At 37.5% G+C, this 16,018-nt stretch overlaps 1 protein-coding gene across 4 annotated transcripts in view; it reads left to right on the top strand.

Annotated features, from left to right (window-relative positions):
• The window catches only part of LOC117382588 (inactive ubiquitin carboxyl-terminal hydrolase 54-like), a 61,318-nt gene that overhangs the window by 20,521 nt on the left and 24,779 nt on the right, over positions 1-16,018 (top strand). For all 4 annotated transcript variants that reach the window (XM_055227426.1, XM_055227427.1, XM_055227425.1 and 1 more), the window contains exon 2: positions 10,794-11,370. In XM_055227426.1, coding sequence (XP_055083401.1) covers positions 11,176-11,370 — 195 coding nt within the window. In that variant the 5' untranslated portion in view covers positions 10,794-11,175. The remainder of the gene's footprint in view (positions 1-10,793; positions 11,371-16,018) is intronic.

The following is a 16,018-nucleotide window of genomic DNA, read 5'->3' as shown; positions in this document are numbered from 1 at the left end:
TTAGGTGGTTTCAACAACTTCTTGAGCTCCTTCCCCACACAAGACTCTCATACATTCTTGTGTGTAGCCAGTGTCCCTGCTGCTGCCTCATAATTGTGGGTTTGGATAGCCAACATGAATCATCGCTTCATATTCTGGTAAAGTATCTCAGCAAAGACATTCACTGATGATATTGCAAAGAAATGAACCTCCAGTTCTTGAGAGTGCGGTCTGATGAAGAACTGCTGCAGTAAATATGTTGATATTTGGAGATGTACTTTTTAAAGGGCGTATATTATGTTATTTTTGTATCTGTTATATTGTTTCCTCATCACAAACATATCTGGAGTTGTGTTTTGTTTCATTCACACATGTTTAACACATTCATTCTGCATATTTAGGCAGGGTTCTTCTCTCACCTTGTGATGTCATCAAATTGTAATACAGGAAATGCTCCACTCTATGTTTAAACTTCATCACTGGAGACTTTATGTGGCAATATCAACAAAACAACAAGGTAAAAGAAACACACATAAAAAACAAACTTAATTTGGTGTATCATAGAGGGTTCAGTTGTGGCAAAAAATATCGGTTAACTTTAAAACTAGCACTTAATGACATCACACGATGGAGCAAAGCATTTTGAAAAGCTCTTATGAGCTTTAAGCCATGTTATAATGTTGTTACCTCTTCAAAAACGTACATGATGTTGTGTTTTGTTTCATTCACACATGTTTGAGTAACACTTTAATATTAGTCTGTCTACATCTCAAGAGCTCAAAATGCTCTGTTCCACCCTGTGATGTCATTAAATGGTAGTTATCTTTTACCTTTTGTTCAGTAGAGATTGACAATTCCAGGGATAAAATTATCCAAAGATCCTAGTGAAAGTGTATTGACTTTAAAAACATAATGAAACTTAGGATATTACCATGTGGCGTCACAAGGTGGAGTGTTTTCTGTTTGAGAGAAGATGTCAGCCTAAATATGCATGGTTTGTGTTAAACATGTGTGAATGAAACAAACACAACTCCGGGTTTGTTTGTGACGAGGAAACAACATTATAACACAAATCTTCATATGGGACCTTTAAGCTCTCTTGATGCATTCGCTGGACTTTAAAATCAAGGAACATTATTCTGCACGATTCATGGGAAAATAATACGTTGAAAGAAGAGGAGGAGGTGCCCCGTCGCCCCACCCTGGATGATTTACTGTTTATTCACTGGTCTGATGGAAGCTGCTGCCGCCCTGGAATGTGAGGCAGAGAAAATTAGAACAATGCATCCACAGCGGGGGACATAATGAGGGGAAGCGCGGAGACGGAGATAATATGAAGAGATGCAGACGACATGAAGCCAGCGGCCCGTGGTGTCTTGTCAGAAGTGTCCCAACAGGAAGCAGGGCTAAATGTTCGAAAATCATAAGCATTTCAAGTTGTTTCAAGTAGCAAAAGTTGTTGTAAAAACTCTGAGAGGATAAAATATGGTGCCACAAAATCCAAGTAGTTAACAGGTGAGTTTTTTAGGGATGGGTGTCTGGATGCGGGTTAGTGATGTGACGTTCTTGAGTGAGTTGGCTCTTTTGCACAGTTCGTTAATGTGAACAGTTGGAACCGGATCTCATTTTTTAAAAGAACTGAAACTTTTCTTTCTAATTTGTATGCATTTTTACACTGATTAACACTGAACCAACAAAAGAATCAGCTCAGAAGCAAAGCAGGCAACACGAGTGAGAGATTTGTGCACAAAAACATATTTGGGATTATGATACCAGTTAGTTATTATTATTATTATAGTGCAACATTTTATTTGGATTTTTATCATTCCAAAGGGTAAACACACTCCCACTCTCAGTTTGAACCATTTAAACACATCTTAGCCTTGGTCGTATCTCTCTATGATTAGTTTGTTGCTAAAATCACATTGGCCTCTGTCATATAAATAAATAGTAAAAGAGCCAATGTTTTGAACAGCTCTTATAAGAGAATGGATCCAAAAGATTCGGATTCCACAAAGAGCTTTAGAGAGAATTTATGACAGTTGCGAAAAGGCCTGTCATGATAAATACTATATCGACTTATCGCTCAGTCCAAAACAGATGATATTTTTGCGGGTCAATATCTTGATATTTTTTCTTTGTACTAGTGGGAAATATTTGGCAAATTTTCTGTACTACGATTTTTCAGACTAACTACTGAAGTACTGCATTCTGTTATTTAAGTATTGCAGTATATATATATTTTTTTTTACAATTTTGCGCGTTTAGAATACTTTTTTGGGGATGATTCTGTTTTATTTTTTGGTTTGAATATTATCGTTTATCGTCTATATTCACTTCAGCAATATATTGCACTTTCAGAATTTGTTATCATGATAAGCCTACTTGTTAGAGATGCTATACAGCACAACAATCGCTATTTGAAAGATTTTTACATTGGATGCCCTTCCAGTGATCCAAGTGGACACATGGACATCGATCTAGACTTTATTCTAAATGGGATGGGACATTACTAATTTCAGAATACATCGCAAAAACAGCAGAGCCTGCATAATTGTGATGGGTTACTGCTACAGACCATCGCAAAATGCTATCTAAAAAACTGCATTACAAAAGTAGTGGTCTATGGCATTGTTTTGATAATGCCATATTTAAAACCTGTAAGGGTGTTGTTTGGAGCTGTGAATGTCATTGTTGTAAAAGTCTTTCAGTGCAGGTTAGTGGTCCAGTTTGCAGCCTTTGGTAGAACTGCAAGATTAATTGCAGTCGAAATGAAATTGGACTTTGAATGAATCAATTTCAAAATACAAAGGCTAGCATTTTTGATGTACCATAATTTCCTCTGCAAACAACAAAATTATCTTATTCTGAAAATCAAACTAAAACCTCTAGCTCTGTAGTTCAGATCTGTACAAACGTGTTTCAGTGTAGTTGGCTCCTGCCTCTTGACAGATATGAAGCAGTGTCCCATTAGTAACCTGACCAAAGCTTAAGAAGCACTTGGATGACTGGTGAAACTTCTTCACTTGAAAACTTTTCTTCATTTGACAGATTAAATTTTCTTTTGCTACAGAACGTACCGGGATGACTGAGGGATTACACAGACAGGAACCTCTGAAATGTGATTCTTGTATTAGTTTGTCAGTTCATATGTGAGCCAGGCGTGTCACAATAACACATTTTAATATACGATATATTGCTAAAGTAAATATAGACGATAACACTGACACAAAAACCCAAGAGCAGATTTAAACCACAAAAACTATTCTAAATCTACAATATTGTTAAAAATCATGAGCTGCAAAAAATAAACAGCAGAATTAAACAATTTACTACTTCTTTTGCGCCTATAATAAGTCATAGAAGTTATTAATTAAACGTTTTATGGCTTAAATCCTATCATATAGCCAAAAGTACTTAGTTTGTATCTGTAATGAGTCATTAAAGTGATTTATTCGACCTAAAAATTGTCTTAAATCTTATCATATAGCAAAAAAATGCCCAAAAAATTTGCCAGTAGTGCAAATTTTTTTTACATACGATAAATATTGACCCTAAAAATATCAGTCCATCTGTCATATATTGAGCGATAAGTCGATATAGTGATTATTGTGACAGGGCTAATGTGTTTTTGTCAGTTTCTCTGGACATGTTTAGAATGTGAACTAATCTAATTACAATCAGAATGCTTGTTAGAAAAATCATAAAAAATCATAAAGGCTATAAATAAGTCATTCCTAGCCTTTGTATTGTCTGTAATGACAAACTGCTGAAATCTGTCCTGGTCAAGATTCTTCACACGGATAACAAATGGATTAGCTCTAAAGTTTTGCATGTCAGTAACTCAAGTGTTGTGGCTGCTGTGATGTTTACTATTAGCAGTGATAGCACAAGAATGCTAACAAGCACTAACCTTCACATAGCTCAGACTGCCCTGAAGCCTGCACATGCTCTATTGATCGCACTTTGACATTTCATTTGTTTTCGGTGCCAGTTTTAGCAGTTATTGATGAGGCAGCTTAACCATCTCTCTGGGCGGTTTATGGGATGTTTGCATGTAACTCATTTGGTATACAACAGTCCCAACTCCCAAGGATCCAACGGCTTAGGTTTGGCCTATGAATTGACAGTATAATGGGGCCTCATAAAAATGCTCATGTAGATGTGTTGTAAACATGCTGTACCGCTAACAGAACCAAGCAACATATCTTGTCATTTTCCTTTCCTTAAACTTCATATGACAGGTTTCCATGTTTTAATAATTATAATAACTAATCATCATTGTGTGATTTAGAGAAGTTTTCTTGTTAACATTGTGGTTGCTAGGTAACAGAACTTATTACCTCTATGCATGTCATATCTGTTGCCCATGTTCAACCAGGAAAAAAAAAAACTTCAGCCATAGACTGTATACAGAAGTGGACTAAATGAGTGTGATGTCACCCATAGTGTTGTTAGTTGGAGCGATCTCAAGGAAGGAAGGCACCTGATTGGTCTGTTATTATATATGTTCATATCTTGCTTTGCTGACAAGATAGCAAAATAAAACGTAGAGTGGGTTAATACGAACTTTTTAAGACCAAATGGATGAGCCTGACAGCAGCAGTTACAGAAAGAGAGCCGACATTTTTTCAATAGAAAGTGAACCGGAGCCAGAGTCAATGCAGCCGGAGGTACACCCATGCTCTCTTCCTATTTGGAATGGGGTGGATAGCAGGTTAACTATGTCCATTTATATATACAGTCTATTTCTTCATCAGAATAAAAAAGACTAGTATTAAAAATACAAAAAAAAAAAGTAAACTTTATGTAATTATGCTAACTGCATAATTGTCTCACTTGTACTTTAAAGTCTCCTGTTGGCTATCTTACCACTATCTCACCTGCCTGATTAACCCTTGTCTAGCTTAATCCCCAAGTAATTGACAGTAGACACACTTCATTATGCCTTGACTCTTGTAGCTAAGTTTGAACTGCAGATCTACAGTTTATAGATTGTTTAGCATCACCCATAATAGGTGTTGTTTATATCCATTTGCTTGAATGGAGCACATACGGCAGCACAAGTTTGGTTCTTCTCTAAACACAAGCTGGTTTGGCACAACGCTGTATGGTTTGTGAGTCACCGTGACGACCGGCAGAACCAGCCAAGACCACTCTACCCTCTTTGAATGAGCAGCTAGTGTCTCTTCAAGTATGATAGATGGAAACTAAGGAACGTACCCTCAAGTATTTTCAAGTCTCAATGCTCAAAAGGAACATGAACTACAGAGGAAAACCACTCTACTCCCTTTACAATAAGAGCCAGAGGACGCATTTTAGAAAGATTAATCACCAACCTCGATGACTAACTTTATGACAATGATAAGATACACAAATCTCACTTTACGCAGGGTACAGTACGTTGTCTCAAATGTCTGTATCAAAAGAGCTGCAGAGGCACAGAGCAATAATGCGGTGCAGCCAGCTATAATGGGTGACTCATAGATCAAGAATGGTATTTAAAAAGTTGGGTGCAGATTGGATTTGGGGATGATTCATATTGTAGATGTACAAATTCTACAAAAAACTTTTAGTGTAGCCTTGACACAGTACTAGTGAAAAATGAGTAAAAAGTGAGTTTTGTGAGTACTCTTTTTGTGATTTAATTTGTAGTTATATTTTTCAAAATCAGGATTCATTTCACAGCTTAAACACAGCAATCACATTTGAAAAAGACTGAAATATGAACTGCCAAACTGAAGAATGATCATGACAGAATAGTGTTACTACTAAATAATTTTAATACTAAATACTAATACTATTTTAATACTAAAATTCCCATGTGGCCTTATATCTGTGTCCCTCAGTCGTCCAAGTAGGTTCCATAGTGGTCCATGGGCGTATACTAGTCTATGTGTCTTATACTAGTTCCAGTAGTAGTTTCAGTGTTGATGATATCTGATTTTTGAGACTTTTGACAACCCTACTAGAGAAATACCTGTAATGTCTGAACTACATGGTTAGGAATTTACACGCAATGAGACTTTACTATTTTGAAATTTCATAAATGCATTCGTACAAATCGTTTCTTGGATTTTGAATAACCTTGCAGCTCGTAAAGTCCTGATGGATTTTGTGATGGATTTTAGTGCTTAGCTGTTGCAAAACCACTTTCTTTTAGAGCTACGAAGATTTGGAAATATGTTTTATCTATTCGCTTTTGATATTACACTTCCTGAGAGACCATCCATTGCAGTTTGCCCTAGTTATATCATCTTTTGTATGTGCCAAGATACAGTGCATACTTAACTCAGAGAAAATTATGATTCAGCTGTATAATTCGTGCACACAGCCTCAGGACAAGACTTATTTCTAAACAAGTTAAAACTTAAGGGGGTGGTATTACACCTTGCTCCCTGCACTAAGTCAGTCCCCCTTCAGAGCGCTATCAGAACACTTTCAGCATGCATCCCGCTAATAAAATGACTGCGCATTGCATCAGGTTTGTGAAGTTGTAGTATATTGGTTTTGTATCATACTTTTGGATATTTATAGAAAATTGTCATGTGGGAGCACTGATGATGTGGGCTTATGGGCTGAGCTTTAGATGGGCTTTTACTGCTAACTATAAGGAGGGTTAATGGTTTGAATAATGCCTGGGAGAGATTGCTAGATTACTCAAACATGCATGAATGACATTTAAAATGACATTTGATGAGGGAACATGGTAGAAAACTCGAAAAAGTCAGTTTTGCCTACCTCATATACCTCATCTATAAGAATGTCTCTATTGTTTGACTGTTCTAGAGGTCAGACGGTGCACGTACCTGCCACTGTTTCCTCTTGCCCTTGACTCCAGATGAGGGCCGGTCTCAGGGTCTCGAAGGGAGCCGACAAGCTGCTAATTCCTCTTTTCACTGCCGCCAATCCAGCGAGTCAAGTGCTCCACATTCTGTTGAGTTATTTTGGTGAAGGGCGGCTGTATATTCATGAGCTCTCCTTTTAGTCATTAGGGCCCAAATCTTAGCCCGACAGGCTGCCAATGAGGTCAGCCACTTTTGCAGCCTCAGTTCTAATGCCCAGACTGCTGCTTTTGAAAGTGGATTTTCTCTATAGACAAGAGTGCAGAGTTTAAAAGAGAAAAATGGATGTGCCAAAAAGTAGATAAACAAGATGCACTCAACGTTATTCTTGGATTGCTGCGTCCGTCATGCTAATATCTTGACCAGATAAACTAGACTGCGGTTTTACTTTCACTGTTCTTCTGCCAATGCAGAATAGGGCTGCATGATCAAGAGAAAAAAACCTAATTGCAATTTTTTCATATGTTTTGCGATTAGATTTGTGATATATGTTACAAAAAAGAGGGCACATTATAAAGAACTCCAGGAGCATTGAGATTTGATTAAGACTGAAATATATCAGGATTAATCTACTTTGACTTTGACTACTTTTTTTTTTTTTTCGCGTGTTAGAGTGAGTTAAAACTGTATAACATACTGCTCCTCATTGTTTCATCCACTTGACCATGGTTTCATAAAATGGTTGAAATGGTTCATTTTTAAATCTGATGACCTTTTGGCTGTCTGTGGTCCTGGACGTTAAAGGCATTTGTTATTTCTGTTTTAGTTGAGGTTAGTCCCTGCTAACAGTAGTTAATTTGTTTACCCGTCATTATGGTGATGCTCACAGCGTAATGATGCAGAACAGTGATTAACTATTGCCAGACTACCTGCGTGGTTATACAAAAGTAAGATACCAAGTTAACTTGATATTGGCATCGGCTATGAAAAAACCCTATCGATCTCTGACATCTACTTTCCATCTAAATTGGCCGTATCGCAGCCTCTCCTTGCTCTCCATGTGCCTGCTGCCACAACACGTTCCCTGCTCCGTGTCTGTATCCCCCCGGGCTGGATCTCTCTCCTCCCAGTGCTCCCACTAGTGCCCTCAGCGCAATCAGAGCACAGCGCCAGCATGGAGCCGGCAGTCAGCCAGCTCTGAGAATTAGAGGTGATTACAACTATGTGTGTGTGTGTGTATGTGCGTGTGTGTGTGCGGGGCTCTGCGACAGACTGCCGGCTTGTTATATAATCTAATTTACACCAAAACAACTTGAGAGAGCATCACCAGGAAAAGAAACCTCCAAAGCTGAACGCCTCAATTGATTGGCTGCGCAGCTCAGATGTGTCAGGTGCAGTTTGGATTTCAGAGTATGAATATTTCTGTCAGAGATCAGGTCCAGCAAGATGCTGCTCCCAAGCATCTGGTAAAACAAGAACAACTGGGTCCTCAAGATTTTAATTATGCTAATAATGGAGGTGTTTATTACAAAATAATTATCTTAATTATTTTAAATGTATTCAGATTTCTCAGTATTGTTTTGTACAATCGTGGGGTTTATGATGTGCAATTAGTTCATGTCTATGGATGGTCCAATATAGATTTTTTTTATAGCCTATACCAATACCTGATATTTCTCTTAATGTTGTGCCTGATAACAAATATTTGCAGATACCGATATTAACCTTTTAAACTCTATAGTACAGACCAAATGTATTTGAATTTATTCATTTGATCAGGAACAATGCAGAAACCACATTAACCTTATAAAAAGAAAAAAAGGCATGTGCCAGGTTTTAGCAAAAATGCTCATTTCCACCTGAAGTCCCTGGGCAGGTTGATGTCACAATTACAATAAAGAAAAAATATGTGTTCATGTATTATGCCAAGTTATAGTCAAGCTCACAAACAAACTGGGAATGAAACAGGGGCGTGCACAGACTGAAGCAGAAAAAATATCAGTGCCAAATATCATATATATTTTCAATATCAGACTGATACCGATATCTGGGGAAATCCTTCGATATCACAGGTAGCCGATGTGCCATCCTTGTTAAAGTCTATCGTGAATCATCATTATGGCCATATTTGTTATGCTGAACAAAGCATGCCATCTAAAAGCGGTTATGGTCAAATAAACAGTGCATTTCCCAGCTGTTTCCTAAACCGTTCAAGCTTATGATGTGTCTCTACTGTTTGGATTATGGCTTATTATAGTTACAGAAAAACCTCAATTATATAAAATATGTTTCAAGCCTACTTAGTACTTTGGGAATTAGAAAAACCTATGCCTCCCTAATGTAGACCATTTAGCCTGCATAGAAAAATTGTAGCATAAAAATGTGAAGCTATTTCTCACTCGTGAAGTTCACAAATGTTATACGCCAATGGTGTTTATTCATCCCACAAACTTCGAATTTCTGTCTAGCCATTTGACAAACCTGAGATGTTTTTCTTATTAAAGTGTTTAAGGTGTGCTGGTGATGAATGAGGACGTGCTTCCCTCCACAGACGCGGCGTACACACAGGGTCTAATCCACGCAGACAGACAGAGTGTGATCAGCTAATCCTCCTCAGCTCCTCTGCTCTGACCCGTGTCTTACCTCACACATACACACATACGCACACACACACACACACCGTGCTTCTTGGGGACATTACATTGACTTGGATTCATTTCCTGGAGACTGATCTTAACCGTAACCATAGTCACTACTCGCCTGACCTTAACCTAAACCCTAACCTTAAGCTATTTTAACCCAAATCTGAACTTTAAACCATGTTGTTGATCTAATAAGAAAGGATTCACGCCATGGAGACCTGATTTTTGTCTCCATAAAAGAGGAAGTCGTGAGTGCGTGTGCAGATTATAGTACCATGAAATAAATAGACACACACATGCACACGCACACACACACACTCAGTACACAGTCTCAGGTGAACGTCTCACTGTCACTTCCACTACTATTACCCTGATGGCATGTGTCAGAGTAATGCTTTCTTTACATATGACGTTATGTTTATAGTTCATTCAGTGGCATTTACAGACAACAATTGGGACGTGAAATTGTTGTAACCAAAATGTCATGCCTCAAGATGTCAAGTTAATATATTTAGCTGTAGTTAAGGTTTTAAAAAGTTGCATATGGGAAGATGAGAACTAAAAGGGTTTTTGTCAAGCAAATAAGCGAGGTTGATTTAGCTTAGTTAAGAGTGGCTTACCTGTGTATCTTAAAATTAGATTATTTAATCTACTATATTTTGTTCTTGAATTAAGGTTTTTACTGCTTTGTGTTATTTTGTTAAAGCGGAAGACATATTCTGCAAAATGGACTTTTCAGAACTTTTAACAGAACATTTTCTGACCCGACGTTGTATTTGGAGTGATTCGTGTATTTAATTGCTTTTTTCAACACTCAATTTTGCTTATCAACATCTATTTTCACCATCCCCATTTTATTTTCTTAATGGGTGATACGCATAAGATTCAGCAACGTTGTGCAGTCATTTTGGTACAAAAAAACAACTTCACAGCCTCATCTAACATGATCTGCAGCATACGGTGCGTTGTTGTGATGATGATTTTTCTAAAGTGGAAGTCAGCGGATTTGTTTCTTTTACTAAGTCGTTTTAGATGAAAACTGTGATTTAAAATATCCAAATTACAATATAATGATCCACAGGTGTCATAGATTATAATTATATAGACGACACAAACACAATAGATCATCTTTAAATATAGTGTTCATGAATTTTGGAAACAGTCTTGCCATTTCTTTTTTATAATGATTGCTCAGAATTGTCACTTTAATAACCAACACCTTATCTACACTTCATTATATCATTCTGTCAAATTGTCTGTATATACCCCAGTGACATTGAAGAATGGGTTAAATGCAGAGGACAGATTTCCCTACGGGGTCAAATGTCTCTATATTATGTCGTTTTCTTTGCTCTCTTAACTCTTCACCTCTCCTTGTCCCCCACAGATCTGGTAGTGTGACCTTTGAACCCTGGTGTTTGCACCATCTCCTCTACTGCCGCTGCTGCTGGTGAGGGAAAGGTTGACTGGACACACAGCCATCTCATTAGCATGTGTCACCTTGTCCGAAGAGGTCAGAGGTCAACACATATTTAGCCTACAAAGTCCATTGGAAACGCTGGGATTATAACTGCAAGAAGATTTAGGTAGCTGATAAGAGATCTGACAAATTTGTTGAAATGTGTTTGGCTTCCAGAGCTTTGTGAAGATTTTTTTCAACCTATATTAATTTACTATCCTCTTAACGCTGGGTGGAAATGGGCCTATCGTTTACAAAACCTGAACGGACTATAGTAAGCTAATCCCAAAACAAGACTGAGGCTGCTAAGATGTCGTGGAAGAGGAACTATTTTGCGTCGGGCAGCGGTGGAGGAGGAGGGAGTAGTGCAGTCGGAGCTGGACTGAGCGCCGGCGGAGGGATGCAAGAAATATTGACTCCGAGAACCATGACGTCCATTGCTCCAAGCAAAGGATTGAGCAATGAGCCAGGCCAAAACAGCTGCTTCCTGAACAGCGCTCTGCAGGTGGGCACCACACTACCATTACATGTGTTACTTAAAGGTCCTTGATTATGCAAAATTTAGTCTTGTTTTATATTATAATGTTGTTACCTCCTCAAAAACATACCTGGAGTTGTGTTTTGTTTCATTCACACCTGCTTGGGTTATCCTGCATTATTAGTATGTCTCTCCAAAGCTCAAAATGCTCCAAAAAAAAAGTGGAGTTTAAAAACACAGTGGCACACTTCCTGTATTACCACATGACATCACAAGGTGGAACAAAGTGTTTTCTGTTTGAGAGAATGTATATATGCAGGGTTTGTGTGTTAAAAATGTGTGAATGAATTAAAACACAACTCCAGGTATGTTCTTGATGAGGAAACAACATTATAACGTAGATCAGAAAATAGCGTAATATGGGCCCTTCAGAGCGCATATGGCATTTTTATGTTTTTATAATTACAATAATAATACATTAGTTAAGAGGCAGTTTGTGGAAAAAAGTTGGTAAGAAAAATACAGGAGGTAGGATATTTACGCACAAGGAAGGCATTTTTCTGACAGATTAAACATCGATTTAAGAAAATGAAGGCGTTATTATCTATTATGTTATATTATTTACCTTTGTGTGAAGATTATGGTTGCTAGGTAACAGAACCTAACCTCTACATATGTCATATCTGCTGCCCGTGTCCAACCAGGAAGTAAAATACTAAACTACATGTAGACAAAAGTATAATGATATTAAGTAGAGATCGACGGATAGGTTTTTTTCATGGACGATGTGATACCGATTGTTTAGAATCCATATAAACTGATGGCCGATAAGCTCTGCTGATGTTTTGGGGAGATGTGCAGGGCTGATTTTGGTCATTTTCTCCAAATTATCTCATTTGAATTTAGTACAAACTCATGCACAACCTTGTATTACTACAAAATGTATAAGAGAGCAATGTAGTCACATTTTTGCAGTACCATCTTTACCATCTCGTTAAATTTTCACATATGTATTATTTATGCATGGTTTATGGAGCTGGTTGGGCCAAACAAAATATTGGTCACTACTGAAGACTTAAAGCTGATACCCCATATGCTAAAAAGTCCAAATATCGGCCAGATTAGTGAAAAAATACACTAAATGTTCATATGCACTTTAACACGTAATTTAGGGATTATAGGATGAGCCCCGTCTTTTTCTTCTTATCAGATAATCCTTAGTAAAGACAAATACAGGTTTGTCAGTCTGCATCTAAGCCATCACAGTGTTTGGAAAAGGATATGACCATAACCTTGTGCGACCCAAGGATCCGGCTACAGAGAGTTACTGTTTCATATTCTGTCATAAAATTCCAGTGAAGTAGATGTGTTAGCTGTTGCATTCTGGTCTGCGATTACTCGTCTGATTTACAGGAAAGCAGAACTTGTTTGGCACATTGTTCTAGGCCTTCTCTGTCAGCACTAGGATGACACATTTTTCACTTATTCAAACAAGAATAAGTGAAAACACATTGGTAGAGATCAACCAATATGTTTTCTCTTTTTTCCATGGCCATTGCCGATAAAGATCTTTATAGAATTCAGAGCTGCCCCAAAATAAATGATTTGAACTTACCACAAGCTCAGTTTGTGTCCGTGCTTTGAACTGGTCTATATTTTGTTAATTATACTATTCTTAATCTCTGTTTTATAGAAATTATATTTAAGCATACATGATTTTTTGTCTTTCAGTCTCTCCATGTTTTTGAAAGAACATATAATTTCAGGATGATTTTTATTTTTTATTTTTAAGAACTACTTTGGACCAACAAACTAGCAATTATGGTTACCCCTCATTTGTCACATTGAGCTTAATATTAAATACTTAAAGAGGAGGTTTTAGGAAATTTTACTTGGGGTATTAATTGCTAACACATAACACATTTCGATCACCATGTTATCTTTTATTGTCTTAACACAACACAATCAGCGTGCATCCCATTAATGAAACTACTGCGCATCAGGTTTGTCAAGTTGTGGTGTTTTGTTTTGCATTATGTTTTTGTAGAGGCTATTTATGGAAAATTGTTTTGCAGGAGTATGGGTGATATAGGTTTGTGGGCTGAGTCTTGTACAGGCTTGTACTCCTAACTGTAAGAAGGGTTCTAATAGAGCCTGGGAGAGATCACTAGATTACTTAAACAAGCATGGATGACTTTTAATCCTCTTAACAGTGACATTAAAAATGAGCAAAATTAATCATTCCCATTGGTTTCTGTTCAGAAGAATTGCACCACTATAGAATAATGTGTTATTTGTTCTTGCAAACATATTTTTATCATAGGGATGGGACAAGATCTCACAAGACAAAATTGTCACAAGAATGTGTACACATGTGAAAAATGATCTGAGAATTTTTTCCCATGTGTTTGGAAACATTTGGATTGGACAAAAAGGGCTGAGTCACAGCTTTTGAGAAGTTGTAGTTCAAAAAGCAGTGCTACGATGACAGCAAAATCAGTAAATAAAAAAATGGTGAGGCCACAACTGTGAACAGAGCCACACAATTTGTTATTATAAAAGATGTCAAAATCTCTTCTTGTCTCATTCTCATGGATCCAATCTTGTGTCTTGTCTCGTCCTGTGGAAATTGCGTCTCGTCCCATCCCTATTATATGAATTGGTGAACCCCATCATAGTGTGTGGACTTGTTGATTGAGTAATCTGTTTGTCCACTGAAACTATCTGTAAGCCTTTTCCAGACACAGCTCTACCACAGTGCACCAGACAGCAGCCAGCCAGACTCCACCTTGTGCTACTGTGGCCTATAATCTCACCAGAGCTTTTTAGAGAGCCTGGTGTTAACGTCTACAGGCACGCTGCTGGAACAGAGGTGGGAGCACTCATTAACGCTCACCGACTCTTAACTCTGGGTGGGAGGGGTTCAAATGACAGAGGGTGAAGATACAAACACCCATTAAAGGCTTCCACTGGAACTGAGGCTTCCAACCACATACTGTAGTAATACCACTTTGTACACACCGCACTGCAATACTGGACTGTCTGGATGTGTGGGAGCTCGCATGGAGACAACAAGTACTGAGCAGACAAATGTACCGGATCTTATACATATTAAAGACAGAAATTTTTGACTTTTTGTAGCTTTCTGTCATGTTATAATGTTACCTCACTAAAACATGCCTGAAGAGGTTTTTATGTGAGGTATATGTGTGCATGTTTGAGTAATCTAGCAATCTCTCCCAGGCCCTGTTCAAACCCTCCTTATGGCTAAATGTATGATTCTGTCCAAAGCTCCGCCCACAAGCATATGTTACTTATGCTCCCGTGCTCTCAGTTGTTCATAAATATAGAAAAGCGGAATACTAAACAGTACACTACAACTTCACAAACCTGACGCAATGTGCAGTACTTTCCTTAGCGGGATTCTCGCTGATTGTGTTGTGATAGTGCCCTGAAGGGAGAGTGACTTAGCGTGGAGAGCAAAGGGAACAAACAAAACTGAAACTTATTAAACATGTTAATACGTTGTTTTTAATTAATATAACATTTTCAGAACAATAAAAGATAACATGGTGATCTATATATGTTATGTGTAAGCAGTTATTACCCCATAGAAGTGTAATACCCCATCTTTAAACCTTGATCTATGTATAGCACTAAGAGCCAGTAATTTTTCTACTATATATTCCACTTCTTAAAGAGATTATTGTTGCAGATTGATAGTGGCAATTCCGATGGCTCCCTCTCTTAATTAATGTAAGTCTATCGCAACAGCAAAACCCAGCAATATGTTTAATGCAATTGGGGTAAAAGCACCCACTTGTGACCAATTATGCAGGAGCAAATTGGCGTTTCAAATTATATGGAGTGGTTTAAATTAGGCCTTCATGATAACAAAGTATGAAGTGTGATATAACGCTAGAGAAAATTTTGCAATAAGCGATAATATTGACACAATGACCCTAAAGCAGGATACTCCCAGTTAAAGGCCCTGTACGTGATATTCTTCCATATATTTGAGAAAAAATTGTATGGTCCTAGATAGGGGTGTGAAAAATATCAATATATCGCTTTGTTTAATTTAATGATACAGTATCAATATCGTGGGCTGCTGTGTCGTTATATTTGTTTATATATTTTACCAAATTGTTTTGTCAGAGCACTATTGAATGGCTTGTTTAGAGGAAAGAAACTTGTTTATGCAGAACATTTGACATTTGATTCACTGTTTTGATGATTAAAATTTCTTATCTTTGCACAGGTAGTGGTTTAACAAAACCTTTAGTGTCACAGTTGTTATTTAGCAGATATGTTATGATCCTTCAAATTAATTAAACTGCACATGTCCCTGTGTAAATGTGGACCTCGTATAAGCTGTGGATGAATAATATTGACCAATGGAACAGTTTGATGTGTTCCTCTAGTTAGCGAAATGCAGTAAACAAAATGCACTTGGTTATGTTCATTCATCTTCACTAAACGGAAGAAAAATGCACCATTAAATGTTTATTTTTTGTGAAAATGGGGCTGATCATTAAGGGTGACAAGAACCTGTATTTTTCACTGAATCGTATCAGATCGATTTGAAATATATATCGTATCATATCATCGAAAAAGTACTGTATCGAGATATGTATCGTATCGTGGCCTATATATCGAGGTATTATTGTATCTG

Source organism: Periophthalmus magnuspinnatus, chromosome 15 (assembly GCF_009829125.3).
Source record: "Periophthalmus magnuspinnatus isolate fPerMag1 chromosome 15, fPerMag1.2.pri, whole genome shotgun sequence".
In the NCBI taxonomy this organism is placed as follows: Eukaryota; Metazoa; Chordata; class Actinopteri; order Gobiiformes; family Gobiidae; genus Periophthalmus; species Periophthalmus magnuspinnatus.
This window is presented reverse-complemented; position numbering and strand designations above follow the sequence as displayed.